This window comes from Bos grunniens, chromosome 29, assembly GCF_055505025.1.
Source record: "Bos grunniens cultivar Pamir isolate PY7600 chromosome 29, Bosgru_T2T1.0, whole genome shotgun sequence".
NCBI lineage: Eukaryota > Metazoa > Chordata > Mammalia > Artiodactyla > Bovidae > Bos > Bos grunniens.
In genome coordinates, this window is record NC_141193.1 from 24,366,136 (window position 1) to 24,388,510 (window position 22,375).

The window sequence follows — 22,375 nt, forward strand, 5'->3', positions numbered from 1 at the left end:
CTAACAGAAGCAAAAGATATTAAGAAGAGATGGCAAGAATACACAGAAGAACTGTACAAAAAAGACTTTCATGATCCAGATAATCACGATGGTGTGATCACTGACCTAGGGCCAGACATCCTGGAATGTGAAGTCAAGTGGGCCTTAGAAAGCATCACTACGAACAAAGCTAGTGGAGGTGATGGAATTCCAGTTGAGCTATTCCAAATCCTGAAAGACGCTGTGAAAGTGCTGCAGTCAATATGCCAGCAAATTTGGAAAACTCAGCAGTGGCCTCAGGACTGGAAAAGGTTTGTTTTCATTCCAATCCCAAAGAAAGGCAATGCCAAAGAATGCTCAAACTACCACACAATTGCACTCATCTCACAGGTTAGTAAAGTAATGCTTAAAATTCTCCAAGCCAGGCTTCAGCAATATGTGAACCATGAACTTCCTGATGTTCAAGCTGGTTTTAGAAAGGCAGAGGAACCACAGATCAAATTGCCAACATCTGCTGGATCATGGAAAAAGCAATAGAGATCCAGAAAAACATCTATTTCTGCTTTATTGACTGTGCCAAAGCCTTTGACTGTGTGGATCACAATAAACTGTGGAAAATTCTGAAAGAGATGGGAATACCAGACCGCCTGATCTGCCTCTTGAGAAATTTGTATGCAGGTCAGGAAGCAACAGTTAGAACTGGACATGGAACAACAGACTGGTTCCAAATAGTAAAAGGAGTACATCAAGGCTGTATATTGTCACCCTGTTTATTTAACTTATATGCAGAGTACATCATGCCAAAATCACTGCAGATGGTGACTGCAGCCATGAAATTAAAAGACACTTACTCCTTGGAAGGAAAGTTATGACCTACCTAGATAGCATATTCAAAAGCAGAGACATTACTTTGCCAACAAAGGTTCGTCTAGTCAAGGCTGTGGTTTTTCCAGTGGTCATGTATGGATGTGAGAGTTGGACTGTGAAGAAGGCTGAGTGCCGAAGAATTGATGCTTTTGAACTGTGGTGTTGGAGAAGACTCTTGAGAGTCCCTTGGACTACAAGGAGATCCAACCAGTCCATTCTAAAGGAGATCAGCCCTGGAATGTCTTTGGAAGGAATGATGCTAAAGCTGAAACTCCAGTACTTTGGCCACCTCATGCAAAGAGTTGACTCATTGGAAAAGACTCTGATGCTGGAAGGGATTGGGGGCAGGAGGAGAAGGGGACGACAGAGGATGAGGTGGCTGGATGGCATCACTGACTCGATGGACGTGAGTCTGAGTGAACTCCTGGAGTTGGTGAAGGACAGGGAGGCCTGGCGTGCTGCGATTCACGGGGTCGCAAAGAGTCAGACACAACTGAGCGACTGATCTGATCTGATTGCTTTTCCACTATTTAAAATGAGGCTCATTTGTTATGGACATGTACACACTGCTCTATTTAAAATAGAGTAGAAGTCTTCTTTTTATTTATTTATTTTATATTGGATTATAACTGATTAACAATGTTGTGATAGTTTCAGGTGAACAGTGAAGGAATTCAGCCATACATATACACATGGGGGTGGTGGTGGATGATTTGGGAGAATGGCATTAAAATATGTATAATATCATATAAGAAATGAATCGCCAGTTCAGGTTCGATGCAGGATACAGGAAGCTTGGGGCTGGTGCACTGGGATGACCCAGAGGGATGGAATGGGGAGGGAGGTGGGAGGGGGTTCAGGATGGGGAACACGTGTACACCCTTGCCGGATGCATGTTGATGTATGCCAAAACCAATACAATATTGTAAAGTAAAATAATAATAATAAAAGAAGCCTCCTTATCTGGCTCTCACATATCCTGCAATTTTTTAGTTTGCTAGTTCTCTTTTTTCTTATAACTTCATCTACTCTTGAACCCACTCAAATTACTGTTAAATTGTTGAATACCTCAGTTTGCTGTGGGCAGAGAAGTGAAGTGAAGTGTAGTGGCTCAGTCGTGTCCTACTCTTTGCGACCCCAGGCCAGGCAAGAATACTGGAGTGGGCTGCCATTTCTTTCTCCAGGGCATCTTCCCAACCCAGGGATCAAACCTGGGTCTCCTGCATTGCAGACAGACACTTTGCCGTTTGAGCCACCAGAGATAGAGAAGAGTCTAAGAAATGCAACCTTAGGTAGGCTTCAGGGGGTCTGCCTGGAGTTATCATTTGTGTCCTTACTCCTTACCAGACAGGTGTAATTCAATTGCTTTACATGTTATATCTCGTTTATCTACAAAAAAATGCTGAGATCACTTTACAGAAGGTGAAACAAGGCTTAGGGATATTGGGTAGATTTCTGTAAATTACAGCTTGTGTGTAGAATTAGGATTCCATCTCAAATCTTCATGCAGCTCTACTCAATATAGCAGTTTTGCCAAAATTTTGAAAATAAACATATGACCTTCTACATACACACACCAAAACTTCTTACCTCAGCTTTTTGTCCTTTCAATATCTCTGACATATGAGTGTTAGTCACTCAGTCGTTTCTGACTCTTCAATCCCATGGACTGTGGCATGCTAGTCTCGTCTGTCCATGGAATTCTCCAGGCAAGAATACTGGAGTGGGTTGCCATTCTCTTCTCCAGATGTATGAGAGTATTCTCATATTATTTCTTATTCCTACCTTCAAACCCTGCAAACACCCCTCCTGTTTTTATCCCTTCTTTTTCTTCTACAAGTAAACTTACAAGTAAAAACTTAAACTTCTATAAGTTACTCCGTGTCTTTTCTACTTTTTATTTATTTATCCTTCCTAGCCCTAACTCTAAACACACTTTTATAGACCAAGGTTAATTCAGTGGTGTTTATTTACTAGTCAAAAACATGTTTATCTTTTTTTATTTATACAGCCTGTACAGGTTTTTCAAGTAGGTCATCATGCTCCAAAGTATTAAAGATAATCAAAGATAAATAGGATGGTAGAATTATTAACATTTTTACAACATTTTTTTAAATAATTTGGGGTATTTATAGATTGAGGGCAGGAAGGGGACGGCAGAGGATGAGAGGGTTGGATGGCATCACCGACTCAATGGACATGAGTTTGGGTAAACTCCGGGAGTTAGTGATGGACAGAGAGGCCTGGCATGCTGCAGGTTCATGGTGTCACAAAAAGTAGGACACAACTGAGCAACTGATAGATTTATTTGGCTGAGCTGGGTCTTCATGGCTGCTCTAGCTTTTCTCTCATCGTGGTTAGCAGGGTCTACTCTCTAATTGCAGTGGTCAGGCTTCTCAAGATGGTGGCTTCTCTTGTTGCAGAGCATGAGCTCTAGGGAACGTGGGCTTGAGTAGCTGTGGTGCACAGGCTCAGTGGTTGTGACCCCGGGGCTCAAGAGCACTGACTCAGTAGCTGTGGTGCACAGGCTTGGTTGCCTCACACCACGTGGAATCATTGGACCAGGGATCCAACCTTGTGTCTCCTGCATTGGCAGGCAGAGTCTTTACCACTGAGCTAGCAGGGAAGCCTTAGAATTATCAACTTTTACATCGTTTTTAGGGGCTTCCCTGGTGGCTCAGAGGGTAAAGCATCTGCCTGCAATGGGGGAGACCTGGGTTCGATCCCTGGAGCAGGAAGTTCCCCTGGAGAAGGGAATGGCAACCCACTCCAGTATTCTTGCCTGGAGAATCCCATGGATGGAGAGGCCTGGTAGGCTACAGTCCACAGGGTCACAAAGAGTCGGACATGACTGAGCAACTTCACTTCACTTCACTTGACCAGGGAAGTCCTAGAATTATCAACTTTTACATCTTTTTAGCATTAGTTAGATGTGCAACAAAAATAATGTTTACTTTTTAAATAGAAATTCTAGATGTACTTGGAATAATGTAACTACGTCAGTGGTCTTTAAACCCTGAAATCTGATGATCAGAAACTTTAGGGCCAAAAGTTCTAAAGAGAACAAATTCCAGTTCCTTTGGAGTAAACTCCATGATTTGGGGCAAATAAAGTTCTTAGATCCTAACTTTCCTTATCTGTAGAAAACTTCATGAGAGTTTTAAAAGGTTTAAATAAGACTGTCTAGTACTCTTTTCCTTTCAGATAAACTCTTAAGTGTTTTGAGCAGAGGGGCTATAATTAACCACTCTGCCCTCCTTAAACTTTCTGACTCTTGGAAAATAATTAATGCCCTGCCTGATATGATTGAGACTCAGTATTTGTGCAAATAAATGGATCCATGTATACATAAATAAGCAAGTTAATGAATGTTTTCAATAATGACTTTGAAATCTATCCCCCCAAATACTTATTGAGTATTCTAGGCATTTAGACATTTGAACAGATATCAAGTACTAAAAGACACACACTTCAAGTTATAGCTAAAAGTTCTTTTGACTTATCAGCATGTTTCCTACCACTTCTCTCCTAACAACAGGATTTTATCTCCCCTATACTTTTGAGAATTTTCAGTCTCTATCCCATTGCATCCTGTACCCTGGCTACAGAGCCGGGCAGGTGATTCAGCCAAGGAAATCAGATTTGAATCTGGAACTGAGGCTCCCAGAAGCAATGGGCAGCTGAGGCTGAATCACCTGATGGCAGGGCCCTGAGGATGTGCCACAAGTTCTTACCGCTGAGGAGCTGCCCTAGTTCCTAGCCTTCCATAAGCCTAGTTTTTCATCAATTTCATTAATTTTCTGAGCTGACCCAGTTACTAGTCCTTGTAATAAATCAATCTTATTGACACAAAGAGTAAAATAATTATTTGATTAAAACAACACATACACATGAAAAAACAGTAAATATATAAATGTACCTATAAATATGTGATATATGTGCCAAATGGGGTCGCAAAGAGTCGGACATGACTGAGCGACTGAACTGAACTGAACTGAATATCATTCCACTGAAGCATATTTTACAAAAATTATCATAAAAAGATTTCCTGTTTAATCAGTTTCCTCCTCTCTCTTTCTCTTTCTGTCCATTGCTGAGGGCTAATTATACTAATTGTTCCCTTGTTTAATAAGGTCCCTGACTTGTGGGATTCGTACCCAAAGGAAGATCAAGGTTACTAAAGCTTGTTTGGGAATCATTGCAGTTCCTATAGTCAGAGAAGAAATTACTATAAGAGAAAAAAACACACTGAGATTTTTGACATTCTATTTGAAAGTAATCAGAAAAGAGCACTCTGGGAGGTCTACCAGCAGAATGCAAAAGCTGATGGGAATTCAGCAGGACAGGACTGCTTCCTTCTCCTGCAGAAGGAGAGAAAAGCAACAATGAACTCAATAGCACCAGTTATATTGCCTCGTAAGTGCCCAAATTTTATCCTTAATTTAAAAAAGCAATAATTTGACTCTCACCCTCTCCTTCTCAGTGCAATCACCAACATAAAAGTAAAGTAAAAATAAAAATAGAGCTACAGCTAGTTAGGGTCTTAGAATTGAGGAGTTGATCTATGATTTGAAGACCTCACTGTGTTGAAAAAGTTAAAACAAGTTGAAAAAGATATGAGAAATATTTAAAAGATGAAAATTGGAAAGGAGCCTCTACTATGCCTACCTCTGGGCTGTCTGCTGTCATAAAGTTTTTGCTTAGCTGCTCTGTCATGTCTGACTCTTTGCGACCCCATGGACTGTAGCCCTCTAGGCTCCTCTGTCCTTGGGATTCCCAGGCAAGAATACAAGAGTGGGTTGTCATTTCCTTCTTCAGGGGATCTTCTCAATCCAGGGATCGAACTCACTTCTCCTGCATTGCAGGCAGATTCTACACCACTGAGTCACTGGGGAAGCACTTACTAGACCCTCAATATTCTTGGCAGGATTTCTTATTCTTATTTTCAACATCATCTTTATATTTAAACAGAGGTGGTGGTGGTTGTTGTTTAGTTGTTAAGTCGTGTCAGACTCTTTTGCTGTCCCATGGACTGCAGCATTCTTGGCTCCTCTGTCTTTTACTAACTCCCAGAGTTTGCTCAAATCCAAGCCTATTGAGTTGGTCATGCTATCTAACCATCTCATACTTTGCCCACCCTCTTATCCTTTTGCCTTCAATCTTTCCCAGCATCAGGGTCTTTTCCAAGGAGTCAGCTCTTCATTCAGGTGCCAAAGAATTGGACCTTCAGATTAGCAACAGTCCTCCCAATGAATATTCAGGGTTGATTTCCTTTAGGAGTGAATGGTGATGAATGTATCAGCATTGCGTCTGTCACAATCAGCCTCCACATTCATGCTTCCCTGTCTTTTGTCTCCCCTAGACCTTCCTCCCAGGAACATGAGGAACCACACAGAGCTGAATGAGTTCATCCTACTGGGAATGCCTCAGACACAGGGACTGGAGACTGTGCTCCTTGGCATCTTCTTGTTCATTTACCCCTTGACCCTGCTGGGCAATTTGCTCATCCTTCTAGCAATTGTCTCCTCCTCAACTCTTCACACTCCCATGTACTTCTTCTTGGGACTCCTCTCAATTTTGGACATGCTGTTCCCCTCTGTCACCTGTCCCAAGATGCTATTCTATCTCTCTGGCCAGAGCCGAGCCATATCTTATAAGGGATGTGCTGTTCAGCTCTTCTTTTATCATTTCCTGGGTTCTACAGAAGGCTGCCTCTATTCTGTGATGGCTTATGATCGTTTTGTTGCCATCTGTCACCCACTGAGATATATGATCATCATGAGACCTGGAGTCTGTGTTGGTTTGGTCTTGGCAGCCTGGTTGCTAAGTTATCTTCATGCCACCATCTTGATAGCCTTTGTCTTTCAGCTACCCTACTGTGGCCCCAATCGAGTGGACCACTTCTTCTGTGACATTCCTGCTGTCTTACCCCTGGCTTGTGCTGATAGCTCCCTGGCCCGGAGAGTGAGTTCCACTAATGTTGGCTTTCTGGTTTTAATGTTTTGGTTGTGTGTTTGTGTCTCCTACACACGCATTGGGATTGCCATTTTGAGGATCCGTTCGGCAGAGGGCAGGCAGAAAGCTTTCTCTACCTGCAGTGCCCACCTCACTGCCATTCTCTGTGCCTTTGGACCTGTAATCATTGTCTATCTGCAGCCCACACCCAATCCCTTGCTAGGTGCCACAGTGCAAATATTAAATAATACTGTCTCACCCATGCTGAACTCTTTAATCTATTCCTTAAGGAACAAGGAAGTGAAAAGATCCCTAAAAATGGTTTTCTACAATGTGGTATTTACTGCTCTGAAATAAATTGTGAATTTTGTAAAAGATTTTAGAAACTTCTTGTCTTTTAACATCATTCTCTATTTCTTTTTCTTTTTAAATCAATTTTTATTGGAATATACTTTCTTTACAATGTGTTAGTTTCTTCTGCACCGTAAAGTGAATCAGCCATACCCAACCATATATCCCATATTTCCCTTCTTTTTATTTCCTTCCCATTTATGTCACAACAGAGCATTGAGTAGAGTTCCCTGCGCTACCCAGGAGATTATCATTAGTTATCTATCATATATAGTATCAATAGGGTATATATGTCAGTCCCAATCTCCTAATTCATACCCCCGCTTTCAGGCTCAATATCCATACTTCTATTCTCTACCCAATAGCAATACTTCTATTCTCTTCTATTCTCTGTGTCTCTATTTCTGTTTTGCAAATAAGGTTGTCTATTTCTTCTTTTTTGTTTTTATTTGTTTACCTTTTATTTTGTGTTACTAACTGGAGCATCAGTTCAGTTCAGTTCACTCACTCAGTCGTGTCCAACTCTACAACCCCATGAATTGCAGCATGCCAGGCCTCCCTGTCCATCACCAACTCCTGGAGTTCACTCAAACTCATGTCCGTCGAGTCGGTGATGTCATCCAGCCAATAGCCAGTTAGAAATGGTGTGACAGTTTCAGGCGAACAGCAAAGGGACTCAGCCATGCATATACATGTATCATTCTCTTCTAAACTTCCCTTCCTTTTAAATGAATAAATAGATAATAGAAAATGCTTCCTCTAAAGCATTAGATTTTGTTTACCTAATAAGACTTTCTATCATTGTGTGTAAACCATAGATCCCCAACAGTAACTCTATAACTAATACTATCCTTAGTACCTTAATCCTAGGATAGAAGTCAAGAGGCATACCAAGGAGCTGGAGACAGATTTCTTGTCCTTAGAATGGGCAGCCAGTGTTGTCTGGCTGCTCATAGTGAGAAACTGTGACAATCCAAGAAGGATCTTTAACAGCCATCTCTGTGCCAAACCATTCTTCATTCCATTTTTTTTTTTCCTCCATTTAGGATGTAATTTTTTCCTCTTTTCTGGTTATAAACATTTCACTTCCTCCATGTTGCTAATAGTTTTTATTACCATTGACAGAACATGATCTGTTTTCCAGGCTCTGTGATGAATGATGCACAGATATCATCTCATGTATTTTTCACATCATGATCACCCCCATAGAGTAGTTTTCATTTTGTAAACAGAACTTTGAAGATTATAGACTTCAGATGAACCCAAGATTGCACATTAAGTGGAAAACCAGGCCTGAAGCTCGGATCTTGTTAATTACATAGCTCTTATCCCATGACTGCCCCAAAGGACCTACTTGGCAATTTACTCATCCTCATTACCTCTCTCCAGAGTTCATGATACTTAGACAGTGTTCAGTAAATAAGTGGTAAAGCATGCACTGATACAGGTCATGTTTACATATTGACTTTATTATTATCTCCACTAATTCTGTGCCACAACCCATCGTACCCCTCTGTACATGGTGGCACTGAGTTATAGCAATAAGTATCTTGCCATTCATAACACATGCTTAGTTATGGTAAAGCCAGGTCTAGTCCCAGACCTCACCTCCTACTGTCCCTGTTTCCTACTCTATCATACTGACAACACCCCAGGTTACTCTCTAATATAAAAGAATTAGGGAAGCCCTCCTGCCCAGGTTTGTTTGAAGAGAAGATGTCCTGATTACTGAGTTCAATTACCATGCTTAACTGGTTCTCCCACCAAGTTACAGCTTCCAACTTAGTCTCCAACAATATTTCAGTTGATAATTATTTCTCAGTTTTCTCCAGAATCCATGGAGAAAGAGTGGGTAATTTTCACTGGAGATCCCAGAGACACATCTGCTCTTAGTTTTTATGACATTTTAGTGATTTGTAGTTTCTGTATTCCACTTTTACTCTCAAAAGTTTCCAAGCTATTTGAAACCATTAAAACAAAAAAAAGTGAAAATTTCAAATAAAATAAATTGCTGCCATTACAAAAGTGAAAGTGAAGTCGTTCAGTCCTGTCCGACTCTTAGTGACCCCATGGACTGTAACCCACCAGGCTCCTCCTTCCATGGGCTTTTCCAGGCAAGAGTACTGGAGTGGGGTGTGGCTTTCTGCTGCTGCTGCTGCTGCTAAGTTGCTTCAGCCGTGTCCAACTCTGTGTGACCCCATAGATGGTAGCCCACCAGGCTCCCCTGTCCCTGGGATTCTCCAGGCAAGAACACTGGAGTGGGTTGCCATTTCCTTCTCCAGTGCATGCAAGTGAAAAGTGAAAGTGAAGTCGCTCAGTCGTGTCCGACTCTTAGTGACCCTATGGACTGCAGCCTACCAGGCTCCTCCGTCCATGGGATTTTCCAGGCAAGAGTACTGGAGTGGGGTGCCATTGCCTTCTCTGGCCGTTACAAAAGGCCTGAGACAAAAGAACAAAAGGAAGTTCACCTAAGCATAGATAAATATCATAGTTCTATGGCCCTGTTAACCTGACTTTCAAAATCTAAGATCACCTCGAATTTTATTATTGTGCTATGGGAGTGTAACCTAGACAATATGCTGGATTTAAGTAGTATTAGTTCTCTGTTCACTTAATACTGGACACAGCTAGAAGAACCCATATGCTGTGAGACTGATTATGGACAGATACTTATCACACTAATACTTAAACTTGTTCAGTAGATGTCTTTACAATGGAAAATTCCATAACATTTGTCTTATTCACTGTTATGCCCACAGGACAAGGCCCAGTGACCTAATAAGTATTGAGTGAGTTTGTTGAATGAATGAATGAATCGATACCACCTCACCTTTCAAATTATGATGCAATTGTTTATTTATTTACACGAAAACAGAATATATGCATATGTGCTCAGTCCTGTCCGACTCTGCAACCTTGTGGACTGTAGTTCGCCAGACTGCTCAATCCATGGGATTTCTCGGGCAAGAATACTAGAGTGGATTGCCATTTCCTTTGCAAAGGGTCTTCCAGACTCAGGGATCACACCCTCATCTCCTGTGTTTCTGGCATTGCAGAGGGATTCTTTACTGCTTGAGTCATCAGGGTCGAGTGAAATCAGAAACATGAGCAAAGTAATTGGGATACAAAACAACTACGCTAATTTTAAAAATATATTCTCTTTAAAGTTGAAGGTATAAGAAAACCAGTTCTGAATGAACTCCATCCACTTTTCTTGACTCTTTTTTTTAAATATAATTTATTTATTTTAATTGGAGGTTAATTACTTTACAATATTGTATTGGTATTGTGATGACTGCAATTGCAAAAATAAAATAAATAAACCAGTTAAATATTTCATGTATCTAAAACTTTAGTATAGCACAAAACATAAAATTTTACTTATATGTGCACACACAGACATGCAAACACCAATTATTAAAATATGACTCCATCATCAACAACAGAAACAACTTGATTAAAAGGAGGGTAAAGATCTGAAATAGACATTCTGCAAAGCAGACAATAAGCAGATGAAAAGACGCTTAATATCATTACCATTAAGGAAATGCAAGTCAAGTTGCCAAGGAAATGTCACCTACCATCCACTAGAATGGCATTCAATGAAACAAAAGGAAAAAGGAAAAAAAAATATGGTGAAATTGGAACCATTGTACACTGTTTGTGAAAACTGTAAAATGGGACATTCACTATGGAAAATAGTATGGAGATTCCTCAATTAATTTAAAATTAACATTACCCTATGATTCAGCAATTGTACTTCTAATATACACCCAAAAGCATCCTGAGTGTTCGTGTTTATAGCATGTTCATAGCAGCATTATTCACAATACGTAGGAGATGAAAACTATTTTTGTCCATTAACAATAGGAGGATAGTCAAAATGTGGTATATACATACATAGAATATTACTCCCACTTTGAAAAGGAAATTAATTGACATAGTTGGAATCTACTTGATGGATGAACCTTGAGAAGATTAAGTTAATTGAAATAAGCCGCCACAAAAAGGCAAATACTGCAGGATTCCAGCTATCTGAGGTTTTTGGAGTAGTTAAATGATAAAAAAAAAAGAAGGTGGGAAGGTGGTTTCAGGGACTGGGGAGGGGAAGATAGGTAGTTTAATGAATATAGAGCTTCCTTTTACAAGATGAAAAAGTTCTGAAATTAGTTGCACAACAGCGTGAATATACTTAATACTACTGCACTATATACTTCAAATGGTGAAGATAGTAAATTTTATGCTTTGTAATCTTTGTGTGTTTGTGTGTGAGTGTGTGTGTGTGTGTGTGTGCATGCTCAGTCCTGATCAATACTTTGCAATCCCATGGACTGGGGCCCTCCCGGCTCCTGGGTCCGTCGAATTTCCCAGGCAAATATACTGGAGTGGGTTGCCATTTCCTACTCCAAGGGATCTTCCCAATCCAGGGATTGAACCTGTGCCTCCTGCATTGGCAGGCAGATGCTTTACCACTGTACCACACGGGAAGCCCTTTCGTATGCTTTATCCCTATTTTTTTTTATTTTTTATTTTTTTACTTTACAATATTGCATTGGTTCTGCCACACATCAACATGAGTCCACCATAGGCATTTTATCCCTATTTAAAAATAAGGCTTCATATCTAGTTCCAGCATATCCTGTGATTTGTGAGTTTGCTAACTTCTCTCTTTTTTTTATAATTCCATCTACTGTTGAACCTCTCCAATCATGTTTAGTTGTTAAATACCTCAGTTTCTAATACCTTAGATTCAAGGGATTAGATCTGATAGACAGAGTGCCTGAAGAATTATGGACAGAGGTACCTAACATTGTATTTGAGTCAGTGATCAAAACCATTCCCAAGAAAAAGAAATGCAAGGAGCAAAACGGTTGTCTGAGTAGGCCTTACAAATAGCTGAGAAAAGGAGAGAAGTGAAAGACAAAAGAGAAAGGGAAACGTACACCCTTTTGAATCCAGAGTTCCAGAGAATAACAAGGAGAGATAATAAGTCATTCTTCAATGAACAATGCAAGGAAGTAGAGGGAAACAATAGAAAGGGGAAGGCTAGAAATCTACTGAAACTAACTGGGGATACCAGTTGCAAATTAGTATGTGTTATGTTGTTTATGGGATGTGTTATGTTGTGTTATGTTGTTATGCATCATGTTGTTATGCTGACTATAAAGAAAGCAGAGCACCAAAGAACTGATGCTTTTGAACTTTGGTGTTCGAGAAGACTCTTGAGAGTCCCTTGAACTTCAAGGAGATCAAACCAATCAATCCTAAAGGAAACCAGCCCTGAACATTCATAGGAAGGACTGATGCTGAGGCTGAAACTCCAATACTTTGGTCACCTGATGGGAACAACTGACTCATTGGAAAAGACCCTGATGCTGGGAAAGATTGAAGCCATGAAAAAAGGGGATGACAGAGGATGAGATGGTTGGATGGCATTACCAACTTGATGGACATGAGTATGAGCAAGCTCTGGGAGTTGGTGAAGGACAGAGAGGCCTGGCGTACTGAAGCCCATGGGGTTGCAAAGAGTCAGACACGACTGAGCAACTGAACTGAACTGGTGTTGTTTATAAATCATGCCAAAACTAATTTTCAATGTTCTAATCTCAAAACCTGAGGTTCTATTATTCTCATCCTCATATTGTTACTCTCCTTTGTTGGTTCCCATCTTCTGGGTGTTCCCAGGAGAAACTTGTGAGGGAGCTTTACCTGATTATGGATCCTTCGTGGCTCAGATGGCAAAGAATCAGCCTGCAATGCGGGAGACCCAGGTTCAATCCTTGGGTCAGGAGGATCTGCTGGAGAAGGGAATGGCAATCCACTCCAGTATTCTTGCCTGGAGAATTCCATGGACAGAGAAGCCTGGCGGGCTACAGTCCATGGGGTCACAAAGAGTCAGACATGACTGAGTTATTAACACTTTCACTTTCACTTCACTTTACCTGATTATTAGAATCTAAGTCCGGTTCTCAATGTACATTCAGGTACAGAACCTTAAATGCAAAAATGAAGTTCTGTCCTGATGTTATCAGATTAAGCTAAAGCAGGACATTAATCCACATACATTCCCAATAGCATTTCTCTGACCTTGTTACTATCTTTTCTCCCTTTTTCCTGACCAATGATCTCAAAGTTCTATAGTTCAAGCATCTTCCTTATTTGGCTCCCTTAATGTATTCTAGCTCCTCCAGCCACTCTCCCCATGATAGTCAGAATTGTCTCTTCATATGTCCTCTCTCCCCTAAATACTCAAGCATGTTGCTACTGAAAACCCTCTTAACTTTTCTTAGACCTCCTGATATGGAGATCAAAATCTTGACAGTGACCAAATGGGCCTTAGTAATCACGTGTTTTAGGGCCTCCCCAGTTTTATCTCACAGTTCTTTTCCTCTCTTTCTCAAGTTTATCAACTGTGCTGTGCTCTCTTTCAGATCTTGTGCACTTGCTGTTGCCTCTGCCTAGAATGCTTTCTCCCTTCCCTTCCCTACACTCTTAATCTCTCTTTGGATCTCAACTCAGATAACAGTTTCTCAGAGAAGTTCCTCTGGACCTTCAAGGAACACTACCTAGTTCTTCAAATAAAAATAATAATAGATATTAATGTGGATACTTCTCATTGGAAAAGACCCTGATGCTGGGAAAGATTGAGAGCAGGAGGAGAAGGTGGGGGACAGAGAATGAGATGGTTGGATGGTATCATCAACTCAACGAACATGAGTTTGAGCAAACTCCAGGAGATAGTGAAGGACAGGGAAACCTGGAATGATGCAGTCCATGGGGTCACAAAGAGTCAGACACGACTGAGCGACTGAACAACAAATATTTATACACATGAAAGAGAAACATAATTTCTTTGAATACAAACACTCTCCCATTATAACTTTTGATACATCAAACTCTTCTTTCTAGCATTTACTGCATTAAATAATTATAACTTGCATGTATGATTATTTGATTAATGCCTTTCTGGGTCTAGACTGCAATCTCTATGAGAGTTTAGACCACGACTATTTTCTCCTCATCAGAGCATAGCAATTTTGTACATCACAGCAGCTGTGAATAAATTTGGGATAAAAGAATAAATGACCTCACTGAAACTGCTAATTTGTTCACATCACTTTCTCCTCCGTCAGCCTTTTCTTGTCTTTACTTAGCTTCCTATCTAGTTTAGATTCTTTTGACTATTATTATAATTAGTTTTAAATCACTCAAATCCTTCTCTCCATCATGTCTTACTGCCAAGCCTTTGGTGCATCCATGTGCCTACTCCACTCCTCCACCTGTTCTGTTAAGCTTTCCTGGAGAAAAACCACAAGTCAAGCAGCAATAAATTCATCACCACCTACCTCAAGTTGCTGCCCTCTTAGGACTTTTCTTTACTCGGATTGTGCTCATGGTCTACTAGAATAAGTGTTGATATGGAATTGGTACCTGGACTTCTACTCAACTCCTGGGGTCTAAATCATAAGGAACAAAAGCAGGATTCACCAGCAAACTGAGGACTAAAAGATCAGTAAGACCTCAGTATCTCCCACCACAGGACTCCTTGGTAAGTCAGGTGGAAAACTGAGCCTGGGGAGACTCTTCCTCTTTACCGGCTGATTTGGTGATAGTCAGGCTTCCCAAGTAGTGCTAGTGGAAAAGAATCCATTTGCCAATGCAGGAGACTTAAGAGCCACGACCTCAATCCCTGGGTTGGGAAAATCCCCTGGAGGAGGACATGGCAACCCACTCCAGTATTTTTGCCTGGAGAATCTCATGGACAGATAAGCCTGGATGGCTCTAGTCCACAGGGTCGCAAAGTCGGACACAACTGAGATGACTTAGCACACATGCAAGACAGTCCAGGATCTGCCCGAATTATCATCTCCTCACCCCCACCCCCAACACAGGAGGGGAAGCTGAAATAACTAGAGCAAGGGAGAATGGCTTCCTTCTCCTGCTAACGTTTCTTAATTCCTCAGACTCTCTCTGCCCCATACTGAGAATCCAGGTCAAGTATATCATTCTACCATTTAGTTTTCTGCATGATCTTTCGTATCAAACACAGTGATGCATGCCTTGCAAGCCATTTTGAACAAATGTTAGTTTTTAATAAATTAAATTTCCTAAAGGCTGAGATGCTTCTTTGTATAATTGCTTTTTGATGTGCTTCTCATCAATTAAAGAAAATTAAAATCCTGAATACTTGGCTTTGCTGGGTAAGAAGTAAATAAAAAACTAACAGTTCTATTTTATTAAATGTAAATATTTAATGTATTCAAGGCATGCACGGAATCTACATTTAACACCAATAACTTGGGCATAAGGCTTTGTTTACTGAAAATGAAGAAATTCTATAGAGATGATGGACAGCATGTCAACTATATTTAACCATACTGTATTGAATAGTTGAAGTTTCCTAAGACAGTGTCTTAAGTGTTCTCACCAGACACAAAAAAAGAGAACAAAAAGGAAACAAAAGAAATGTGAAAAAGGAAAGAAAATGGTTACTCTGTGAGGTGATGGTAATGTTAATTATCTGATTGAAGTGATCATTTTACATCGCATACATGTATGACATCAAGTCGTACACCTAACATATGGACAATCTTTAACTGTCAAATATATTTTAAGAAGCTGCTTAAAAAAGGATGACTGGACCCTGGGAAGGCATGGTCCAGGCTGTTCCGCCCCAGGTATCCCTTGTGGGGCAGTCCAGAAATTAAAAAAAAAAAGGATGACTGAAAGCTGCCTTTACAGGTTCAGCTTCAAGGCCCAGAATTAATGTATTAGTGACATTGATTCATGAAATACAATTAGAAAGCTTAGTGACTTTAAAGTAACAATTTATTAGTATAAAAAGCAAATTGAAACTTTGATGAAAAATGCAGGTAAACTACAACTTACCATTCATCCTTTGTTGCTTGTGATAATTCTGGAAGATTTTTGTACTTTCTGGAGAAAATTTTTAAAAGAAAACTTATTTATTGAACTCTGCCCTCTTGAGATCTGATAACTATTTATTCTGCAAAAAGTATCATCTCTGAATGCAGAATATTTGTGTTTTCAGTTTGACTGTGATGTTGATTTAGCACACGCAAACTTGATTCTGAAACATCTGGGTTGGTATCTAAGATAGTCCATGACTTATATCTCCTCTGAAAACACTCTTATAGACCAAGGTCAATGTCATGGTGTTTACTTCCTAGTCAAAAGCATAGTTACCATTTTTTAAATTTATACAGCCTCTACAGTTTTTTTCAAGTCATTAATCACTCTCTAAAACTTTTAAAGTAATTAAGGATAAATAAGATGGCAGAATTATTAACTTGGACATTCTTTTATATGAACAAAAATATTAAGCTTACTTTTTATATTGAAATCCAGATATACTTGAAATAATCTAACTACCTAGATGCTCCTTAAATATTGAAACTTTGTGATCAGAAACTAGGTGCAAAAGTCCTAAAGAAGAGACCAAATCCTAGTTCCTTTCAGAGTAAACTCCATGATTTTGGAGTAAACTCCATGATAAATTAAGTTCTTGGACCCCAACTTTCCTCATCTGTAGACGATGTCATCAGAGAATTATGAGGTTTAAATAAGACTGTCTATACACTCTTTTCCTTTCAGATAGACTCTAACTTTCTTGAACAGAGGGACTATGTTTAACCACACAGCCTCAACAACATTTCTGGCTCTCCTGGAAAACAATTAATGATATAATTGGTATCCAGTATTTGTGAGATAAATTGATCAGTGTATGTATAAATAAGCAAGTTAATAAATGTGTTCAATGAGGAATTTGAAATATGTCACCCCAAATATTTATTGAGTACCCCAGGCATTTATCCAAGAAACTTCAACAGATGCTGAGTACTATAAGACACATATTTCAAGTTACAGCTAAACGTTCTTTTTGACCTCAGTTTGTTTCTTACCCCTTTAGTGAAAGTCGCTCAGTTGTGTCTGACTCTTTGAGACCCCATGGACTATACAGTCCATGGAATTCTCCAGGCCAGAATACTGGAGTGAGTAGCCTTTCCTTTCTCCAGGGGATCTCCCACCCCAGGGATCAAACCCAGGTCTCCAGCATTGAAGGGGGATTCTTTACCAGCTGAGCCACAAGGGAAGCCCAAGAATACTGGAGTGGGTACCCTATCCCTTCTCCAGCAGATCTTCCTGACCCAGGAATTGATCTGGGGTCTCCTGCACTGCAGGTGGATTCTTTACCAACTGAGCTATCAAGGAAACCCTTACTCCTGGCAACGGGCCTTTATTTCCCCTACCCTTTGGAGGACTGCCCATCTCTAATCCACTGTACCATGTATCATGGTCACAGAGGTGGACATGGGATTCAGTAGATTTGAATCTGGATCTGAGGCTCTCAGAAGCAATGGGCAGCTGAGGTTGAATCACCTGCTGGCAGGGCCCTGAGGATGCACCACAATTTCTTGCTGCTGAGGAGCTGCCCTAGTTTCTAGCCTTCCATGAGTTTAGTTTTTCATCAATTGCATTAATTTTCTGAGCTAACCCAGTTACTATTTCTTGAATAGATCAATCTTTTTGCCTCAAATAATAAAATAATTAATTAATTAAAGCAACACTTGAGCATCCCTGGTGGCTCAGACGGTAAAGCATCTGCCTACAGTGCAGGAAACCTGGGTTCGATTCCTGGGTCAGGAAGATCCCCTGGAGAAGGAAATGGCAATCCACTCCAGCACTCTTGCCTGGAAAATCCCATGGATGGAGGAGCCTGATAGGCTACAGTCCATGGGGTTTCAAAGAGTCAGACACGACTGAGCGACTTCACTCACTCAGAGCAACATGAAAAAGCAGTAAATACATAAATGTACCTGTAAATACATGATATATATGCCAAATGAATTTTAAAATTATTATATTATTCCACTGAGGGATATTTTACAAAGGAAATCATAAAAGATTTCATCTTTAATCAGTTTCCTTCACTCTCTTTCTGTCTAGTTACTAAGATATAATTATAACAAGCAGTTAATTGCTTCCTTGCTTAATAGGACCTCTGACTAGGGGGATTAATACCCAAAGGAAGACCAAAGTTACTTAAAGCTTGTTTGGGAATTTTTACAGTTCCTAGAGTCAAAGAGGGAATTATTGCAAGAGAGAAAAGCACATTGAGATTTTTGGCATTCTATTTGAAAGCCATCGGAAAAGAGAATTCTGGCTATCTACCAGCAGACTGCAAGCTGATGGGAGTTTAGCAGGACAGGGCTGCTTCCTTCTCCTGCAGAAGGAGAGAAAAGCAATTTTAAATTCAATAGCATCAGCCAGTTATGTTCCCTCTTTGCCTTGTAAGTGCCCAAATTTTATTTATTTTTTTTTAAAAAGTACTGACTCTCACCCTCTCTCACATATCATTACCACCAAAATAAAGTAAAAATAGAGCTAGAACTAGATAGGATTTTAGGCAGTAGAATTCATGGATAGATCTATGATTTGAAGACCTCAGTGTTGGAAAAGTTAAAGTAAGTTGGAAAAGATATGAGAAGTGTTGAAAAGATATGAGAAGTGTTCAAAAGTTAGAAACTGGAAAGGAACCTCTACTACATTTACCCCTGGGCCGTCTATTGCCATAAAGTTGTAGTTTAGTGGCTAAGTCATATATGACTCCGTTGCCACCTGATAGACTATAACCCACTAGGTTCCTCTGTGTGTAGGATTTTCCCAGCAAGAATACTGGAGTGGATTGCCATTTCCTTCTCCTGGGGATCTTCTCTACCCAAGCATCCAACCCTAATCTCTTGGTTCTCCTGCAATTGCAGGCAGATTCTACATGGCTGAACCACCAAGAAAGTATGTACTATGCCTTCAATGTTCTTGGCAGAATTTCTACCTCTCAATTTTAATATCATCTTTATGTTTAAGCAAATTTTGCTGCTGTTAAGTCCCTAAGCATGTTGGACTTTTTGCCACGCCATGGACTATAGCATGCCTGGTTCCTCTGTCCTTCACTATCTCCCAGAGTTTGCTCAAATTCATGTTCATTTGCCCATTGAGTCGGTGATGCTTTCTAACTATCTCTTCCTCTACTGCCCTCTTCTTTTTCCTTCAATCTTTCCCAGCATCAGGGTCTTTTCCAAGGAGTCACCTCGTCAGATCAGGTGGCCAAGGTTTTGGAGATTCAGCTTCAGAAACAGTCTTTCCAATATTCAGTGTTGATTTCCATTAGGATTGAGTGATGATGGATGAATGCATTGGTATTTTGTCTGTCGACAATCAGCCTCCACATTCGAGCTTTCCTGTCTTTGGTCTCCCCTAGACCTTCCTCCCAAGAATATGAGGAACCACACAGAACTGAATGAGTTCATCCTACTGGGAATACCTCAGACACAGGGACTGGAGACTGTGCTCCTTGGCATCTTCTCATTTATTTACCTCTTCACCCTGCTGGGAAATCTGTTCATTCTTCTAGCAATTGTCTCCTCCTCGACCCTTCACACTCCCATGTACTTCTTCTTGGGACTCCTCTCGATTTTGGATATGCTGTTCCCCTCTGTCACCTGTCCCAAGATGTTATTTTATCTTTCTGGCCAGAGCCAAGCCATATCTTATAAGGGATATGCTGTTCAGCTCTTCTTTTATCATTTCCTGGGTTCTACAGAAGGCTGCCTCTATTCTGTGATGGCTTATGATCGTTTTGTTGCCATCTGTCACCCACTGAGATATATGCTCATCATGAGACCTGGAGTCTGTGTTGGTTTGGTCTTGGCAGCTTGGTTGGTAGGTTGTCTTCAGGCCACCATCCTGACATCCTTTACCTTTCAGCTACCCTACTGTGGCCCCAATAGAGTGGACCACTTCTTCTGTGACATTCCTGCTGTCTTACCCCTGGCTTGTGCTGATAGCTCCCTGGCCCAGAGAGTGGGTTCCACTAATGTTGGCTTTCTGGCTTTAACGCTTTGGTTGAGTGTTTGTGTCTCCTACGCACACATTGGGATTGCCATTTTGAGGATCCGTTCGGCAGAGGGCAGGCAGAAAGCTTTCTCTACCTGCAGTGCCCACCTCACTGCCATTCTCTGTGCCTATGGACCTGTAATTATCATCTATCTGCAGCCCACACCCAACCCTTTTCTCAGTGCCACAGTGCAAATATTAAATAATATTGTCTCACCCATGCTGAACTCATTAATCTATTCCTTAAGGAATAAGGAGGTGAAAAGCTCATTAAAAAGGGTATTCTATAATGTAGTATTTACTGCTCTGGACTAAATTATGAGTTTTGTGAAGGATTTTAGATTTATTGTCTTTTAACATCATTCTCCTAATTCTTCTGATTTTTTTTAAATTTTACTGGAATATGTGCTTTATAATGTTGTGTTCGTTTCTTCTATGTAGTAAAGTGGATCAGTCATACCCACATATGTATTCCTTCTCTTTTGGATTTCTTTCCCATTTAGGTCACCGCAGAGCATTTAGAGTTCCCTGTGCTACACAGCAGGTTCTTACTTTTTATCTATCTTATACATAGTATCAATAGTGTATATATGTCAGTCCCAATCTCCCAATTCATCCCACCACAGCCTTTCTGGCTTGGTATCCATATTTCTGTTCTCTGTATCTGTGTCTCTATTTCTGCTTTGCAAGTAAGGTTGTCTATTTCTTTTCTGTTTCTTTGTTTTGTTTTTTAATTTTTATTTTGTGTTGGAGTATAGCCAGTTAACAATGTTGTGAGTTTCAGGTGAACAGCAAAGGGATTCAGCTATACATATACATGTATCGTTCTCCTCCAAACTCCTTTTCCTTTTAAATGAATAAAGAGATAGAAAATGCTTCCTCACATTTGTCTTATTCACTGTTGTATCCACAGGACATGGGCCAGTGACAAAGTAAGCACTGTGCATGAGTTTATTAAAAGAATGAATGCATACCACGTAGCTCTTTAAATTATGATGTAATCGCATATTTATTTAATGAAAACTGAAACATGATAGAAATAATTGGGATACAGAACAACCAGCTACACTAATTTAAATATACATTCTCATTAAAGTTGAGAATATATGAAAACTGATCCTGAATGAAATCTAACCACTTTTCTCGACTCAAATCAGTATTGTGATGATTGGCATTACAAAACAATTAAATCAGTTTAAATCTTTCCTGTATCTAAAACCTCAGTATATAGCACACAACATAAAATTTTACTTAAAAATATGTGTCACAAATATATGCAAACATGAGTTCTTAAAATCTTACTCTATCAACAACACAATAATAACAAAAACAAAGAACTTGATTCAAAAAAGTGGGCAGAATATCTCAACAGATATTTCTCCAGAGGAGACATATAGGTGGCTAATAAACATATGAAAAGATACTCAACATTGCTCATTATTAGGGAAATGCACATAAAACTACAATGAGATGTCACCTAACACTGGTCAGAATGGCCATCATCAAAAAATCTACAAACAATAAATGTTGGAAAGGGTGTGGAGAAAAGGGAACCTTCCTACCCTGTTGGTGGGAATGTAAATTGATATAGACACTATGTACAACAGTATGGAGATTCCTAAAAAACAAGGAATAAAATTACCATACGACTCCGCAATCTCACTACTGGTCATTTCCCTGAGGAAACCACAACTGAAAAAGGTACACGTTCCCAATACCATTGCAGCACTATTTGCAGTAGCTAGGACATGGAGGCCATTTTTATGTCCATCAAGAAATGAATAGATAAAGAAGCTGTGGTACTCATATACAATGGAATATTACTCAGCCATAAAAATGCATTTGAGACAGTTCTTATCAGGTGGGTGAAACTAGAGCATGTTATACAGAGTGAAATAAGTCAGGAAGAGAAAAACAAAACCATATATTAGCATATATATATATATATATATATATATATATGGAATCTAGAAAGATGATACTGATGAACCTATTTGCAGGGCAGCAATGGAGATGCAGACATAGAGAACAGACTTATGCACATGGGAGAGGATGGGGAAAACGCAGAGAGTAGCATAGAAAGAATATACTACCATATGTAAAATAGCCAGTGAGAATCTGTTATATGACACAGGGAGCTCAAACTGGGACTCTGTGACAACCTAGAGGGGTGCGGTGAGGGGGTACATTCAAGAGGGAGGGGACATATATATACCTACGGCTAATTCAAGTTGATGTTTGATGGAAGCCAATACAACACTTAATTATCCTTCAATTAAAAACAAATACATTTTGAAAAACAATTTGA

General features: G+C 40.0%; 2 protein-coding genes across 2 annotated transcripts; both read left to right on the plus strand.

Annotated features, from left to right (window-relative positions):
- Positions 1-6,129: 6,129 nt before the first annotated feature.
- Positions 6,130-7,158, plus strand: LOC147342370 (olfactory receptor 10N1-like). The gene has a single exon (XM_086385495.1). The coding sequence runs from the start codon at positions 6,130-6,132 to the stop codon at positions 7,156-7,158; it is 1,029 nt and encodes a 342-aa protein (XP_086241621.1).
- A 12,234-nt stretch (positions 7,159-19,392) lies between these two features.
- Positions 19,393-20,382, plus strand: LOC147342371 (olfactory receptor 10N1-like). The gene has a single exon (XM_086385614.1). The coding sequence runs from the start codon at positions 19,450-19,452 to the stop codon at positions 20,380-20,382; it is 933 nt and encodes a 310-aa protein (XP_086241740.1). The 5' UTR covers positions 19,393-19,449.
- The last annotated feature ends 1,993 nt before the right edge of the window (positions 20,383-22,375 follow it).